Source organism: Dreissena polymorpha, chromosome 2 (genome assembly GCF_020536995.1).
Source record: "Dreissena polymorpha isolate Duluth1 chromosome 2, UMN_Dpol_1.0, whole genome shotgun sequence".
NCBI classification, from domain to species: domain Eukaryota; kingdom Metazoa; phylum Mollusca; class Bivalvia; order Myida; family Dreissenidae; genus Dreissena; species Dreissena polymorpha.
The window spans coordinates 40530439-40546002 of NC_068356.1; the positions used below are offsets into that span (position 1 = coordinate 40530439).

Here is a 15564-nt window from a genome sequence, read left to right on the forward strand (position 1 = left end):
ATATGCATGTGCATCAAGTGGCATACTGGGTGGAATGCATGTGCATCAAGTGGCATACTGGGCAGAATGCATGTGCATAAAGTGGCGTACTGGGCAGAATGCATGTGCATAAAGTGGCGTACTGGGCAGAATGCATGTGCATAAAGTGGCGTACTGGGCAGAATGCATGTGCAGAAAGTGGCGTACTAGGGGAATGCATGTGCATAAAGTGGAATACCACCAGAATGCATGTGCATAACGTGGCGTACTGGGCAGAATGCATGTGCATAAAGTGGAATACCACCAGAATGCATGTGCATAAAGTGGCGTACTGGGCAGAATGCATGTGCATAAAGTGGCGTACTGGGCAGAATGCATGTGCATAAAGTGGCGTACTGGGCAGAATGCATGTGCATAAAGTGGCGTAATGGGCAGAATGCATGTGCATAAAGTGGCATACTGGGCAGAATGCATGTGCATAAAGTGGCATACTGGGTGATATGCATGTGCATAAAGTGGCATACTGGGTGATATGCATGTGCATCAAGTGGCATACTGGGTGGAATGCATGTGCATCAAGTGGCATACTGGGCAGAATGCATGTGCATAAAGTGGCGTACTGGGCAGAATGCATGTGCATAAAGTGGCGAACTGGGCAGAATGCATGTGCAGAAAGTGGCGTACTAGCGGAATGCATGTGCATAAAGTGGAATACCACCAGAATGCATGTGCATAAAGTGGCGTACTGGGCAGAATGCATGTGCATAAAGTGGAATACCACCAGAATGCATGTGCATAAAGTGGCATACTGGGCAGAATGCATGTGCATAAAGTGGCGTACTGGGCAGAATGCATGTGCATAAAGTGGCATACTGGGCAGAATGCATGTGCATTAAGTGGCGTACTGGGCAAATGCATGTGCAGAAAGTGGCATACTGGGCAGAATGCATGTGCATAAAGTGGCATACTGGGCAGAATGCATGTGCAGAAAGTGGCGTACTGGGCAGAATGCATGTGCATAAAGTGGCATACTGGGCAGAATGCATGTGCAGAAAGTGGCGTACTAGCGGAATGCATGTGCATAAAGTGGAATACCACCAGAATGCATGTGCATAAAGTGGCGTACTGGGCAGAATGCATGTGCATAAAGTGGCGTACTGGGCAGAATGCATGTGCATAAAGTGGCATACTGGGCAGAATGCATGTGCATAAAGTGGCATACTGGGCAGAATGCATGTGCATAAAGTGGCATACTGGGCAGAATGCATGTGCATTAAGTGGCGTACTGGGCAAATGCATGTGCAGAAAGTGGCGTACTGGGCAGAATGCATGTGCATAAAGTGGCGTACTGGGCAGAATGCATGTGCAGAAAGTGGCGTACTGGGCAGAATGCATGTGCATAAAGTGGCATACTGGGCAGAATGCATGTGCATAAAGTGGCGTACTGGGCAGAATGCATGTGCATAAAGTGGCGTACTGGGCAGAATGCATGTGCATAAAGTGGCGTACTGGGCAGAATGCATGTGCATAAAGTGGCATACTGGGCAGAATGCATGTGCATAAAGTGGCATACTGGGCAGAATGCATGTGCATAAAGTGGCGTACTGGGCAGAATGCATGTGCATAAAGTGGCGTACTGGGCAGAATGCATGTGCATAAAGTGGCATACTGGGCAGAATGCATGTGCATAAAGTGGCGTACTGGGCAAATGCATGTGCATAAAGTGGCGTACTGGGCAGAATGCATGTGCATAAAGTGGCGTACTGGGCAGAATGCATGTGCATAAAGTGGCGTACTGGGCAGAATGCATGTGCATAAAGTGGCGTACTGGGCAGAATGCATGTGCAGAAAGTGGCGTACTGGGCAGAATGCATGTGCATAAAGTGGCATACTGGGCAGAATGCATGTGCATTAAGTGGCGTACTGGGCAAATGCATGTGCAGAAAGTGGCGTACTGGGCAGAATGCATGTGCATAAAGTGGCGTACTGGGCAGAATGCATGTGCATAAAGTGGCGTTCTGGGCAGAATGCATGTGCATAAAGTGGCATACTGGGCAGAATGCATGTGCATAAAGTGGCATACTGGGCAGAATGCATGTGCATAAAGTGGCATACTGGGCAGAATGCATGTGCATAAAGTGGCATACTGGGCAGAATGCATGTGCATAAAGTGGCATACTGGGTGATATGCATGTGCATAAAGTGGCATACTGGGTGATATGCATGTGCATCAAGTGGCATACTGGGTGATATGCATGTGCATCAAGTGGCATACTGGGTGGAATGCATGTGCATCAAGTGGCATACTGGGCAGAATGCATGTGCATAAAGTGGCGTACTGGGCAGAATGCATGTGCATAAAGTGGCATACTGGGCAGAATGCATGTGCATAAAGTGGCATACTGGGCAGAATGCATGTGCATAAAGTGGCATACTGGGCAGAATGCATGTGCATAAAGTGGCATACTGGGCAGAATGCATGTGCATAAAGTGGCATACTGGGCAGAATGCATGTGCAGAAAGTGGCATACTGGGTGATATGCATGTGCATAAAGTGGCATACTGGGTGATATGCATGTGCATAAAGTGGCATACTGGGTGATATGCATGTGCATCAAGTGGCATACTGGGTGATATGCATGTGCATAAAGTGGCATACTGGGTGATATGCATGTGCATAAAGTGGCATACTGGGTGATATGCATGTGCATCAAGTGGCATACTGGGTGGAATGCATGTGCATCAAGTGGCATACTGGGCAGAATGCATGTGCATAAAGTGGCGTACTGGGCAGAATGCATGTGCATAAAGTGGCGTACTGGGCAGAATGCATGTGCATAAAGTGGCGTACTGGGCAGAATGCATGTGCAGAAAGTGGCGTACTAGCGGAATGCATGTGCATAAAGTGGAATACCACCAGAATGCATGTGCATAAAGCGGCGTACTGGGCAGAATGCATGTGCATAAAGCGGCATACTTAATTAGCCTGTGCTAAGGTTTATCTGGGAGATTGTTAACTGCCATGCATAAAGCACAGTTTTCCCTGAATGAGGCTCATATTTACCAGGCTCGAGGGCGTAGAAGATTGGTCGTTCGCCTCCGATAGTACTCAGATCCTGGTCTCGCGCAAGAATGGAGATGCGCATCTGATTCTAAAATGAAACAACACATAATTTAAAAAATTAAAATGTTAAGAAATGTAAATGTTTGATAAGAACATGTGATTTACGATGCATAAAGAAAATATTAATGGTGTTGCATACGAAACATGGAAAAAACATGAGATACTGGTAAATCTTCATCGAATAAATGTGTCACATCAGTGCAGTTCACGAAACAATGTACACATGTCGATATTTTCAAAACACAGACATTTTGAGAGGCATTTATAATTTAAACATTATTTGTGGAAAACTTGGCTTAATACATGTGCGTAAAATATAGTCCCACATTAGCCTGTGCAGTCTTCACAGGCCTATGAGGAACAACATTTTCTGCTTTCAGTGAATTTTTTGTAAGGAAATCGTTCTTAAAGAAAATCCAATTTTGGCAGACAGTGTCATCCCTGATTGCACAGGCTAAATGGGGAGACACTTTACAAACATGCAGTAAACCCTATTTTACCAAGAGCGAGACTCCTGGATATTACCGTTCCTGTCCCGTCTTGTGTCTGTGATTTAGCAGGCAGGTCAATCCACTTTGGAGGCGTGTCCTGTAGATCTGTCACATCAACAATCACAGAAATTGTGCCGTTGTTTTTACCATCCTGAAATATGTCAAGGCCATTATATCAATATCAAATTATGTTCTTTTCAATGTTGCTTTTTCGAATCATGCTTTAAAAACAGACAGTCCATATAATAAAATTCCAAGACATTAAAAGCAGAAAATAGGTTGCAAATTTCAATTCAAGATGGCAAGGTTGGTAATTTTCTATTTTTGAACAATCGTCTTTATATATGATTTCCTTTTTATTACACTAACTATACTTGAGCCTGTGTACTTAGCCTAGGGTTAAAATATGAGTTCACCACAGCATTTAACGTACAGTTGCTACAAGCTGGACTTGAAACTCGTCATATTGTTCGAAATCAATTTTTGTGAGCACGTAGAAATCGTAGAAGGCGTCGATGGAGGTCGGGTTGCCAACCAGCCTCAGAGTGAAGATTCTATCACATTGAATGAGGTTCTGCATTCAAGAAACAAAAGCAAAGTCAACAAAAGGTCAATCAGAAAAACCTTAATAAGAGTACATTCAAGCTAAGTGATGCTACAATTCTTTAAGTGTAGTACACTCAAGCTAAGTGATGCTAAAATTCTGTAAGTGTAGTTTGTTGAGTTATAATAAATAATTGCAAAATATTCTCTAGTTCAATAAACAGTCTCGAGTAAAATACAAACAAACTTGCGCATAAAATAGACATATGTCCTCACTATGCTTTAAGGGGAAAAAACCTTGTTTTTACTGGGAAAAGTATCCTTATTTCGGCTGTCAAAATGACAAATAAGGGCTTTCCCATTTAACGAATATTTATTTAATATACCATTATCGCAAGAAAATAAAAAGATGTTTCCAAGGAAATCAATTGTATGCTAATTCAAACTTTATATTATTCCTTCCATGCATTTGGATATCACATTGTCGGATTATTTCAGTACCCCACTACCAAAGGAGGTGATCAGACATGTCATGACAAGCATAGGCAAGGTCAATACATACTGATCCGACTTTGCAGTTGTTTACAGTGGCATCAATCTTGTTCGTTCCGGACTCTAAAATGTTGTCAACATCTACAACCTTGATGTTTGGGATCAAACGTAGACCACCGCTATTTAAAATCTCCCTGTTCTGCAAAAAACAAAACCCAATTATGTAACGAATTCGTGCAATGCTCCTTACATCTCATTCAAAACCTATATCAATAGCTTACAGTTGTGATCTAATGACATTAAATTTTGTTCAACTGAAAGTCAAATTGCTGTTATTTGTGTAAGAAATATTTTTGAAATTGCATTCATAATATGCATGTTTTTTCCCATATATTTGGACTTGATTCCAGCGCATTTTTTACAGTAAAGGAGTCTGCCCAACAGAAGAGAAGGGTGTTAATCCTACTGTAGGCCAGTTGACTTAAAGCTCTCAACTGTATTGGCGTGCACAACACTATCTTCTAATTTATTTCAATCTAATATGGTCATAAGGAAGAATTAGTTTTTTTAATTGAAAAGTTTTGCACTGGATTGGCTTGAAACAATTATCAATTGAGTAACGTTCCACTACATTTTCCACCTTGATATCTAGGAAAGTTTTTGCAGTAACTCTGCGTTTGGATTTACGGACTAGATTTATAAATTCTTTGCAGGGCCAGACTGGCACCAGCCCCTCAACCACCATACAAAAGAAGCTCAAATGGTCTGCCCTTTCTTCTTTTTTGGAGTTGACTTGAGAGATGTTGACTCACCTCATCAATTTTCACAATCATTGACCAAAAACTTGTAAACATTGTCAATTTTAACAATCATTGACCCATTTACTTACCTCCTCAATTTTCACAATCATTGACCCATTGACAAACTGTGGCTTTTCATCATTTGTGTTTCTGACGATAACAGTGGACACTTGCTTACGAAACTGAAAATAGAGAACAAAATTGTATATAATATTAAAACAAATCGCATGCTCTAATAATGAACAGTCAAATGACAAATCATACACAGTTGAAAAAGATTCTTAATTACAATTCAAATTTTAAACCTCCATTTATTTTTTAAATCCACTGAAAAAATAAAACAATCCTGGAAGTTGGCACGACATATATTGACGTTGACAATGCCATTTTGACATGATAATGTGGTGCCTTTGGATGATCAAAGATAATGAAGCCAATAAAAAACTCAAAATATTATCTCATCTTTACCATGTTTAAGATAGGCTTATTACCGGTATTTAATGGTCATATTACAAAATAACCAAGGTAAAGCATATGATAAACTCAAACAGAACAGGATAAACTGATAAATACAAAATGTGCCATCCTTTAGGAGAAATTTACATAAAGAACAATAGCATATATATATAATTAGAACAAATTTTAAATAAATAACATATGTTAAAAATCTTTTTCAGCATTTAATTATTAAGTATGATTTAAGTATAACTATTACAAATTGAGTACAAATTCTGTCAAAAAATTACCTGGGTTGGGTCAGTTTTCAACCTGGCAATCAACTGCAGTTGGACACCATTTTGCTTGATGTTGGCATTCTGGAAACAAATCACTAATACAAGTAATAATAGCAGACCTAGACTTGAAGTCATACTATCTAGGATCCTGCGCTCATTCTGTACCTGTTCATTAAATGAGAGTCCTTCTCAGAAAAATGGGCTTCATGCCTGTACATAAAGTTTAATCCCATACTAGCCTGCATGTACAGTCCAGTCTGTGCCGTCTGCACGGGCTCACCAGGAACAACGCTTTAAAGGAATGTTTATTTAAAGGAGATCCCTTCTATACAAAAATCCAGTCTAGATGCAAAGTGTTGTCCTTCATTAGCGTATGCAGATTGCACAGGCTAATCTGGAATGACACTTGAAATACAGTCAAGTCCATCTTTCTAGAATTAGGCTCAAATGATAAGTCAATAATCTTTTTAACAAGATAGGTGTTTGTCAGAAACACAATGCCCCCTACTGTGCCGCTTTGATTAAAAAAATTTTTTTTATTATATCCCTTAAAATATATTACTTCCCTTGTGAAAATGATCTGTACCTGCCAATTGATAAATAGAAATTATCTCCCTTTAAAGCTTGTTATTTCCCTTCAATTTTTTTTACCTTCGACCTTAAAGGAGGACCTTGACTTTTCACCACTCAAAATGTGCACCTCCATGAGATACACATGCATGCCAAATATCAAGTTGCTATCTTCAATATTGCAAAAGTTACGGCCCATGTTAAAGTTTTCCGACGGACGCACAGACTGACAGACTGACGGACAGTTCAACTGCTATATGCCACCCTACCGGGAGCATAAAAACAAAAATACTGACTTTCTCCATGAAATAAGGCTTATAAACATGTACACCTTCACTTATACTTACAATTTTTTAATAAAGAATCTTACAAAAAAAAACATGAACACTGAATGCAGTCAGACCTCATAATCCAGGATCCCCTTTGTAAAGACCTCTCCACTGTCCTTGTTGATACGGAAATACGTGGACTCCTGGGACAGGCTGTTATCTGCGGCCTGCTTCGTGTTGAACCCGTACTCCATGTTGTTGTCGGAGCCGTCATATGTGGCTCTCAGTGTGTAAACCTTTGTTTCTGAAAATGTTCATGAAGCCAGTAATTTCAAAACAGTCTTTTTCAAACTCCGTGGTCTTGGACCGGCAAAAACAGAAATCTCAGAGATAAAAATAAGAAGCAAGTAGAGTTAAGTTCAAATGTTGGTTGTCTGGCCTGGGAACTAATGGTTCATATTTTTTCAACGGTAGAAAAAATAAATAATTCTTTTTAGAATTTAATGAGGTTCCTAGATCTCTGTAAATAAAGATCATGATTTGAATGCTTTTTAAAGTACCACAATCTGATACCACATATCAACGCTATGTCACTCTCTGTTTTGTTGTTCCACAGAAGGTTTTGTAAAGTTATTATGCAATGTAATTCAAATAAAACATATCACCGAAACACGACCTAATGGACATTATTTGAACACCTAATAAAGGACCACTATATCATGTTCATGATCATGCAGACTGCACGAGCTAATCAGGGACAACACTCTCCGCCTAAACTAGATTTTTTACTTTCTTTAAACAAAACCTTATAAAAGCGGAAAATGCCATGCCTGATTAGCCAGTACGGACTGCATAGGCTAATCTGGGACAACACTTAATGCACATGCATTAAACTGCATTTTCTCAGAGCGTGACTCACATACAGAGGGTTTGGGAGATGTAATAGGATCTCATATACAGAGGGTTTGGGAGATGTAATGGGATCTCATATACAGAGGGTTTGGGAGATGTAATGGGATCTCATATACAGAGGGTTTGGGAGATGTAATGGGGTCTCATATACAGAGGGTTTGGGAGATGTAATGGGGTCTCATATACAGAGGCTTTGGGAGATGTAATGGGATCTCATATACAGAGGGTTTGGGAGAAATAATGGGATCTCATATACAGAGGCTTTGGGAGATGTAATGGGATTTCATATACAGAGGGTTTGGGAGATGTAATAGGATGTCATATACAGAGGCTTTGGGAGAAATAATGGGATCTCATATACAGAGGCTTTGGCAGATGTAATAGGATCTCATATACAGAGGCTTTGGGAGATGTAATGGGATCTCATATACAGAGGGTTTGGGAGAAATAATGGGGTCTCATATACAGAGGCTTTGGGAGATGTAATGGGATCTCATATACAGAGGCTTTGGGAGATGTAATGGGGTCTCATATACAGAGGCTTTGGGAGAAATAATGGGGTCTCGTATAGAGAGTCTTTGGGAGATGTAATGGGGTCTCATATACAGAAGCTTTGGGAGATGTAATAGGATCTCATATACAGAGTCTTTGGGAGATGTAATGGGATCTCATATATAGAGTCTTTGGGAGATGTAATGTGGTCTCATATACAGAAGCTTTGGGAGATGTAACGGGGTTTCATATACAGAGGGTTTGGGATATGTAATAGGATCTCATATACAGAGGCTTTGGGAGATGTAATGGGGTCTCATATACAGAGTCTTTGGGAGATGTAATGGGGTCTCATAAACAGAGTCTTTGGGAGATGTAATAGGATCTCATATACAGAAGCTTTGGGAGATGTAATAGGATCTCATATACAGAGGCTTTGGGATATGTAATAGGATCTCATATACAGAAGCTTTGGGAGGTGTAATGGGGTCTCATATACAGAGGGTTTGGGAGATGTAATGTGGTCTCATATACAGATTCTTTGGGAGATGTAATGGGGTCTCATATACAGAAGCTTTGGGAGATGTAATGGGGTCTCATATACAGAGTCTTTGGGAGATGTAATGGGGTCTCATATACAGAGGCTTTGGGAGATGTAATGGGGTCTCATATAAAGAGGCTTTGGGAGATGTAATGGGGTCTCATATACAGAAGCTTTGGGAGATGTAATGGGGTCTCATATACAGAAGCTTTGGGAGATGTAATGGGGTCTCATATACAGAGGGTTTGGGAGATGTAATGGGGTCCCATATACAGAAGCTTTGGGAGATGTAATGGGGTCTCATATACAGAAGCTTTGGGAGATGTAATAGGATCTCATATACAGAGGCTTTGGGAGATGTAATAGGAGCTTATATACAGAGTCTTTGAGATATGTAATAGGATCTTATATACATAGTCGTTGGGAGATGTAATAGGATCTCATATACAGAGTATTTGGGATATGTAATAGGATCTCATATACAGAGGCATTGGGATATGTAATAGGATCTCATATACAGAGTCTTTGAGAGATGCAATGCAGGTTTTTTTTCCTTCTTTGTGACCCGCTGAAAATCGGCCCTTTCCCCTCCGATTTTCTGTTCCCCTCAGCTGGTAAATTTTAACCTAGATTTCGTTTTCCCCTCCACAAAAAAAATATATATATTTTTGTTTAACCTTTTAATATATAAGTTAACCGGATCCAGTGTAGAAAATAGAAAAATATTGCATAATTAAATTTTCTGTTTCCTTGAATTTGCTTTAAAAACAGTAAAATATGCTTAATTGATTATTTAAGACTTTCCTTATTTTCCCCAAAATCCCGCATTTCGTGTGATTTTTCCCCCCCAAATCCAGCGTTTCGCGCAATTTTTTTCCCCTCAAAAAGGCCAGGCCCTTTCCCCAAAATCAGATAAAAAAACCTGCAATGGGGTCTCATATACAGAGTCTTTGGGAGATGTAATGGGGTCTCACCTTCAGGCTGGCTCTCATCAAGTGAGAACTGGTTCATGGAATTGACCCAGATGAACCTGTCCACTTGTCCAGCAACTGTGAAGTAGAATATATGATGACAGAAATGGTTCATCAAATCAAATATACCGGTGCATTGTATTTAAGAAAAATTGGCATAGTTGTAAAATACTGTATTTTTTTACAATTATTAGTTTATATTGATTAAAATATCACGACTGGTATATAACATTACTTGAAAAAAGTTGTTAAGTTTTCATATTTTCAGTATATTTGGTAATAAATTTTACTGGGTATTTCTACCAGGTAACTACCAGTTAACAATAAATTACGCCAGTAGATTGATCATCATCGTCATGTTGTAAACCCAGGAATGCAAATTGTGCATGCGTAGTGAATTGTATATATTATATATATATAATGATCAATCTACTTTTGTTATTTATAGTGTGTATATCGTTTTGTCACTTATTTTTCGCAATGTACTTTCGATTTCACATCACAAAATTTTATTACCTAATATACTGAAAATATGAACTTTTTTCAAGTAATGTAATATACCAGTCATGATATTTTAATCAATATAAACTAATAATTGTAAAAAAATACGGTATTTTAGAACTTTTCTTTTTTTGTTATTCGTGGTTGACAGTCCCTTTAAACTTTCAAAAAATATCTGACTGAAGAGTTGTATATGAATACATAAGTGAACAGTGGGAATGTACAATGCTTTAAACTGTTGTCTATATTGATGAGAAATACAAATCATATGCAATATTAAAGTTCAATGTACAGAAGTCAATGCTTGTTGATCCGTTTGTATTGGCCTTGGTGAGTTTTATACTTGAAAACTTTAATAAACAATCTTTTCTTTAAAAAGAAAATGAAATTCAAATATTCAACAAGTAAATCTACATTAATATTGATATCTAGCTTTACAAGTCGAACTTACCACATATGACTAGGCATATCAGGAAGAAGAGTTGAACCATGTTCTCCATTCCTGAAATGTTAACCGTATATTATAATTAACTAAAAGTGTATCAAAGACACTGGTGCCTTCACTACACATGCTTGTAGACAAACTCACATTTTAATCTACAAGGTACAAAAATACAAAGGGCCATAATTCTGCCAAAACTTATGGCAGCCATTATTCCTTTCTTAACAAGCATCTTTTTATTACAGTAATTTGTTATTCAGCTGTGAAAGTTAGAATGCATTCCTCCAAGCATTTATTGATAAGTACCTGAACCGGTTGAAAACAAAAAATGTTTAGACAATAGATTCTAGAGTGGGAAAACAGACAAACGGCCAAAACTTTTCCAAAAGATGTCCCAGCCAAAGTCCTTCCTTAAAGAACATCTCCATTTTTAGGTCACTCAACTATTAAAGTGTGATTGGGATCCTCATTGTTTTTAAATTGGAGTTGAAAACACAACACTTTAGATTTTGTTGATGGTCACCATACTAGACTTTCTGTAAGTTTAAGGAATATTTCATTTCTGTATATTTTTTATAAAATGTTACCAGGTTTTTTTGGCCCGATTTTATAGCCAAAATTCGGCTATGTTCCCAATCCCAAAAAGTATACTTTTTTCCCAAAATGTGGCAAAAAAATCCCAATTTCTAAAAAAAAAAAATGTTTTGTTTTTTTAGAAAGTATCTAATTCGTATTTTATCTCAATTTTAATTCAATTACATCTAACAAAGTATGATTATAAAGAGTTATAGCAAATTTAGTATTTCCTTAATCAGTGGACTTTTCATTTGGAATAAAAAGGCTAATGATATTATTTTCCCAATTTCATGAAAATGCCGATAAAATTCCCAATTCCAAAGCCATGGGCTATCTTCCCAAAAAGTGGGAAAAAAAACTGGTTACTAAGTCAAAATTAAGTAATCATAAATCCCTTTAAAGGGAAATACTGATGGAATGCAGTATCATATTTTCTTATCTATTAATTTATTGAATGTTGACTCCACACACAGGTGTTGTTTCAAAATGCTCTGATGGTAACACTAGTGTCACCTGGACAACTTTGTACTATATATAAAGAGAGCTCTTGGTCTGAGAGACAATAATAGTGTTGTGTTTTTTGTTCAACTTTTGAGTCTGCAGTGTAGAAGGATAAAAAAAAATACATTATTTTTCCCTATTTGTTTCTAAATATTCCCAATTTAAGGTTTCCACTCCATTTTTCCCCTTTAAAATAAATCCCAACATTTACTTTATCTATAAATTATAGTATAATCATCCTCTATCATGTTGAACTTAAGAAAAAGTTAATCTAACATTGGAATCGATTTGACGATTTTATTCTCAATTTTAAAGCATTCGTTTGCCAAAAACAACAACACTCATTTCCCAATGTAGGCCTGACCTAGAACGTTAATTGTAATTAAAGCAAGTTTCATTTGACATCATAGCTATGATCGACATATACAACTTTACAGCAAGCGCACAGCCCGGGCGCACAGGCCACAGCTCATATAAATAAACAAGACGATAGAACAGCACGACGTTATTACATTAAGATGTGTGTTTTTTTAAACAAATCAACATACCTGTAATTTTCAAGACCTGGCTTATACTAAATTGCACCCCACTGGTGTAAAATTTTCAAAAATCCGAGGTCCGACTAAAAGAAGCACTACACCCTATCCGAAAGTACACTGTATATAATATGTACAAATCTATTTTTAACCAGGACCGGTTTCAGATGAAAACAAAACTGGTTACGCTCGAATGATGCACGGGCTATTTTAAACCTGACAAATAAAAAAGCAAATCGTTTTCAACGAACAATGATAAACGATATATACTATCATATGATCTTTTTGTAATAATTATGACAATTATATCTCTATATATAAATATAAGACAATTATATTAATCTGTGATGAAACAGATATATTTTTTATAACATTGTGTTTTTTAAAATCCATGATATTTGTTTGATTTGGAATTTCTTATTTCGTTTTAAAATAATCGGTAAGATTTCACAGGTAAATATACATGAGGGAAGGCGATGGTTCCGTTTGACTGGCGCGCTATTTTTACGACTTGCAGAACAGGTTTTCCTACATGTGTATATTGTGTATACGGGTGGGAATAGAATTTTCAGAGGAGTGATGTTTTGTTATTAATTTTCGCATCGCTGTGTGATTAATTACACACTTTAATTTCAAGGTACGGTTTTGTGTTACTTAATTTATTATAAATCCATTAATAATCTTATATAAACTTACTTATAAAATTGTACTACAGCATTCATACATCCCATTTTTTTAAAGTTGAGTTATTGTGTTAATGACTTAAATGAGCATGGCTCACAGTTAACAACTGTATATATTACTAAAAAGCGAAAGATCGAAGGAAACACAGAACAACATTTATGTAATAAAATCGAATTAAGCAGAAGATGCAGTATATTTAAATCAACCTTGGTATGTGCTGGAAACATTAAACATATTTTTCATTAAAGGGATCTTTTCAGGGTTTGGTAAATTAGCAAAATTGAAAAAAGTTGTTTCAGATTCGCAAATTTTCGTTTTAGTTATGATATTTGTGAGGAAACAGTATTACTGAACATTTACCATAGTCCAATATAGCCATTATATGGATCTTTTGACGATTTGAAAACCTAAAAATTATAAAGTGTTGCAACGCGAAACGATTGAATAATTTGGAGAGTTCTGTTGTTGTCGTTTAAATTTTACGAAACTGTGAAGATTGCTTATATAAGGTATAAAATACTGAACCTGTGTATACCCGGCGGAATAGCCTAGAGGGCTAATGCGTTTTTACTTCAGACTTACTCCAGGACTCCGGGGGTCAATGATTGAGCCCTGGTACCGGCTACTTTTTTTTCCTTTTCTTAATGTTATTCTTGATATTTTACTGGAGTTTTTAAGATCCAATGTGTTCATTTATCAATATAAAGCATTTAATGACAAACTTCAAAAAAATGCCAAAATCTGTGAAACGGCCCCTTTAATGTGCAGCTATGCTGTCCCGTTTGTTAAAAGTGACACATCATCGCCTTGACATGATGGTTAAATTGTTGTTCCAGTCTGCAACCCATCAGTCATACATGGAAAGGCTGAGTCTGTGTTTGCTGCTGCTGCTGGGTAAGCTATGTTGCTATATATAGCCTGATTGATGATTGTCACTCAGGTGCTACCTAAAGTACCAAGGGTACTCTTTAAGTATTCTATAAAGTATGGGTATGGAAAATGCACTTACAAGCTCCCTGCAGTATGACCGGGTGCCTTTAGGGGTATTTTTCTGTACCCAGGGTACATTTTAGTATACTTAAGAGTACGTACCTTGCGTACTTTTAAGGAGTACCTGTGGTGACAACGGTGAGTTGAATGCTACTTTTAATATTCAATTCCTGATTTATATTTTTGCTAGGTTGTGAACTTTGTGAATTAGTATACATGTATACGTGTATGATCATGCTTTGATAATTATCCCTAATGTAAAATATACCAGTATAAAGTGGAATTTCGCTGACAGTTGTGTATAGATAAGGATAAACATTGATGTTATTTATCTTTAATTATTCACTCTAATGTAAGTAAAATGAAGTTTCATTTAAATTTATTTCAACAGACACTATAAACATTTCAATTGATTGCTATAGTTTGTTTTTATTCACCTGTTGTTATTTTTTTTATACTTTTACAGCTCAGCTCAGTAATATTGGTAAGTTTCAGCATGAAAACTATTATTTGCATTATTTGTGTTTAGTACTAAGAATAATTGTTATCCCCACGCTTTTTGAAAAAAAGGTGGGGATATTGTGGTGATCTCCGCCGTCCGTCCGTCCGTCCGTCCGTCTGTCCGTCCGTCTGTCCGTCCGTCCGTCCTGGCCACTATCTCCTCCTACACTAAAAGCACTAGAACCTTGAAATTTACACACATGGTAGCTATGAGCATATGTGCGACGGTGCACTATTTGGAATTTTGATCTGACCCCTGGGTCAAAAGTTATAGGGGTTGGGGTGGGGCCGCGTCAGAAATTATCACTCATTTTTTTAGGTTATTTTACATTTACTTCTTTATTTCTACACCGATTCACTTCAAATTGATACTGGACCTCACCTATGACAATACGGTCAATCTCAACCATGCATGGCCCCATTCCCAACCCTGGGGCGCCCCGCCCACATAGGCCACACCCACCAAAAATTTCCATTTACTATAATTTTTTCATTTCTACACGGATTCACTTCAAATTGATACTGAACTTTTGTTATGACATTAGGGTCAATCTCAACTATGCATGGCCCCAATCCCAACCCTGGGGCGCCCGCCCACATAGGCCACACCCACCAAAAAAATCCATTTACTATAAAAAAAATTTAGGTTATTTTACATTAACTTCTTCATTTCTACACTGATTCACTTCAAATTGATACTGAACCTCTCTTATGACAAAACGGTCAAACTCAACTATGCATGGCCCCGTTGCCAACCCTGGGGCGCCACGCCCACATAGACCACACCCGCCCAAAATTGCCTTTTACTATAATTTCTTCATTAATACACTGATTCACTTCAAATTGATACTGAACCTCTCTTATGACAATACGGTCAATCTCAACTATGCATGGCCCCATTACCAACCCTGGGGC

The 15564-nt window shown here is 37.8% G+C and overlaps 2 protein-coding genes across 7 annotated transcripts in view; one reads left to right on the forward strand and one right to left on the reverse strand.

Annotated features, from left to right (window-relative positions):
• The window catches only part of LOC127866713 (protocadherin Fat 4-like), a 106936-nt gene extending 94312 nt beyond the window's left edge, over positions 1-12624 (reverse strand). For both annotated transcript variants that reach the window (XM_052407458.1, XM_052407459.1), the window contains exons 1-10: positions 12487-12624; positions 10871-10921; positions 9922-9996; positions 7137-7306; positions 6176-6244; positions 5519-5611; positions 4700-4828; positions 4028-4168; positions 3629-3745; positions 3044-3131 (exon numbers count right to left, since the gene is read on the reverse strand). In XM_052407458.1, coding sequence (XP_052263418.1) covers positions 3044-3131; positions 3629-3745; positions 4028-4168; positions 4700-4828; positions 5519-5611; positions 6176-6244; positions 7137-7306; positions 9922-9996; positions 10871-10919 — 931 coding nt within the window. In that variant the 5' untranslated portion in view covers positions 10920-10921; positions 12487-12624. The remainder of the gene's footprint in view (positions 1-3043; positions 3132-3628; positions 3746-4027; positions 4169-4699; positions 4829-5518; positions 5612-6175; positions 6245-7136; positions 7307-9921; positions 9997-10870; positions 10922-12486) is intronic.
• Positions 12625-12971: 347 nt separating this feature from the next.
• The window catches only part of LOC127866711 (protocadherin Fat 3-like), an 86306-nt gene continuing 83713 nt past the window's right edge, over positions 12972-15564 (forward strand). For all 5 annotated transcript variants that reach the window (XM_052407453.1, XM_052407454.1, XM_052407455.1 and 2 more), the window contains exons 1-3: positions 12972-13111; positions 13995-14052; positions 14615-14632. In XM_052407453.1, coding sequence (XP_052263413.1) covers positions 14016-14052; positions 14615-14632 — 55 coding nt within the window. In that variant the 5' untranslated portion in view covers positions 12972-13111; positions 13995-14015. The remainder of the gene's footprint in view (positions 13112-13994; positions 14053-14614; positions 14633-15564) is intronic.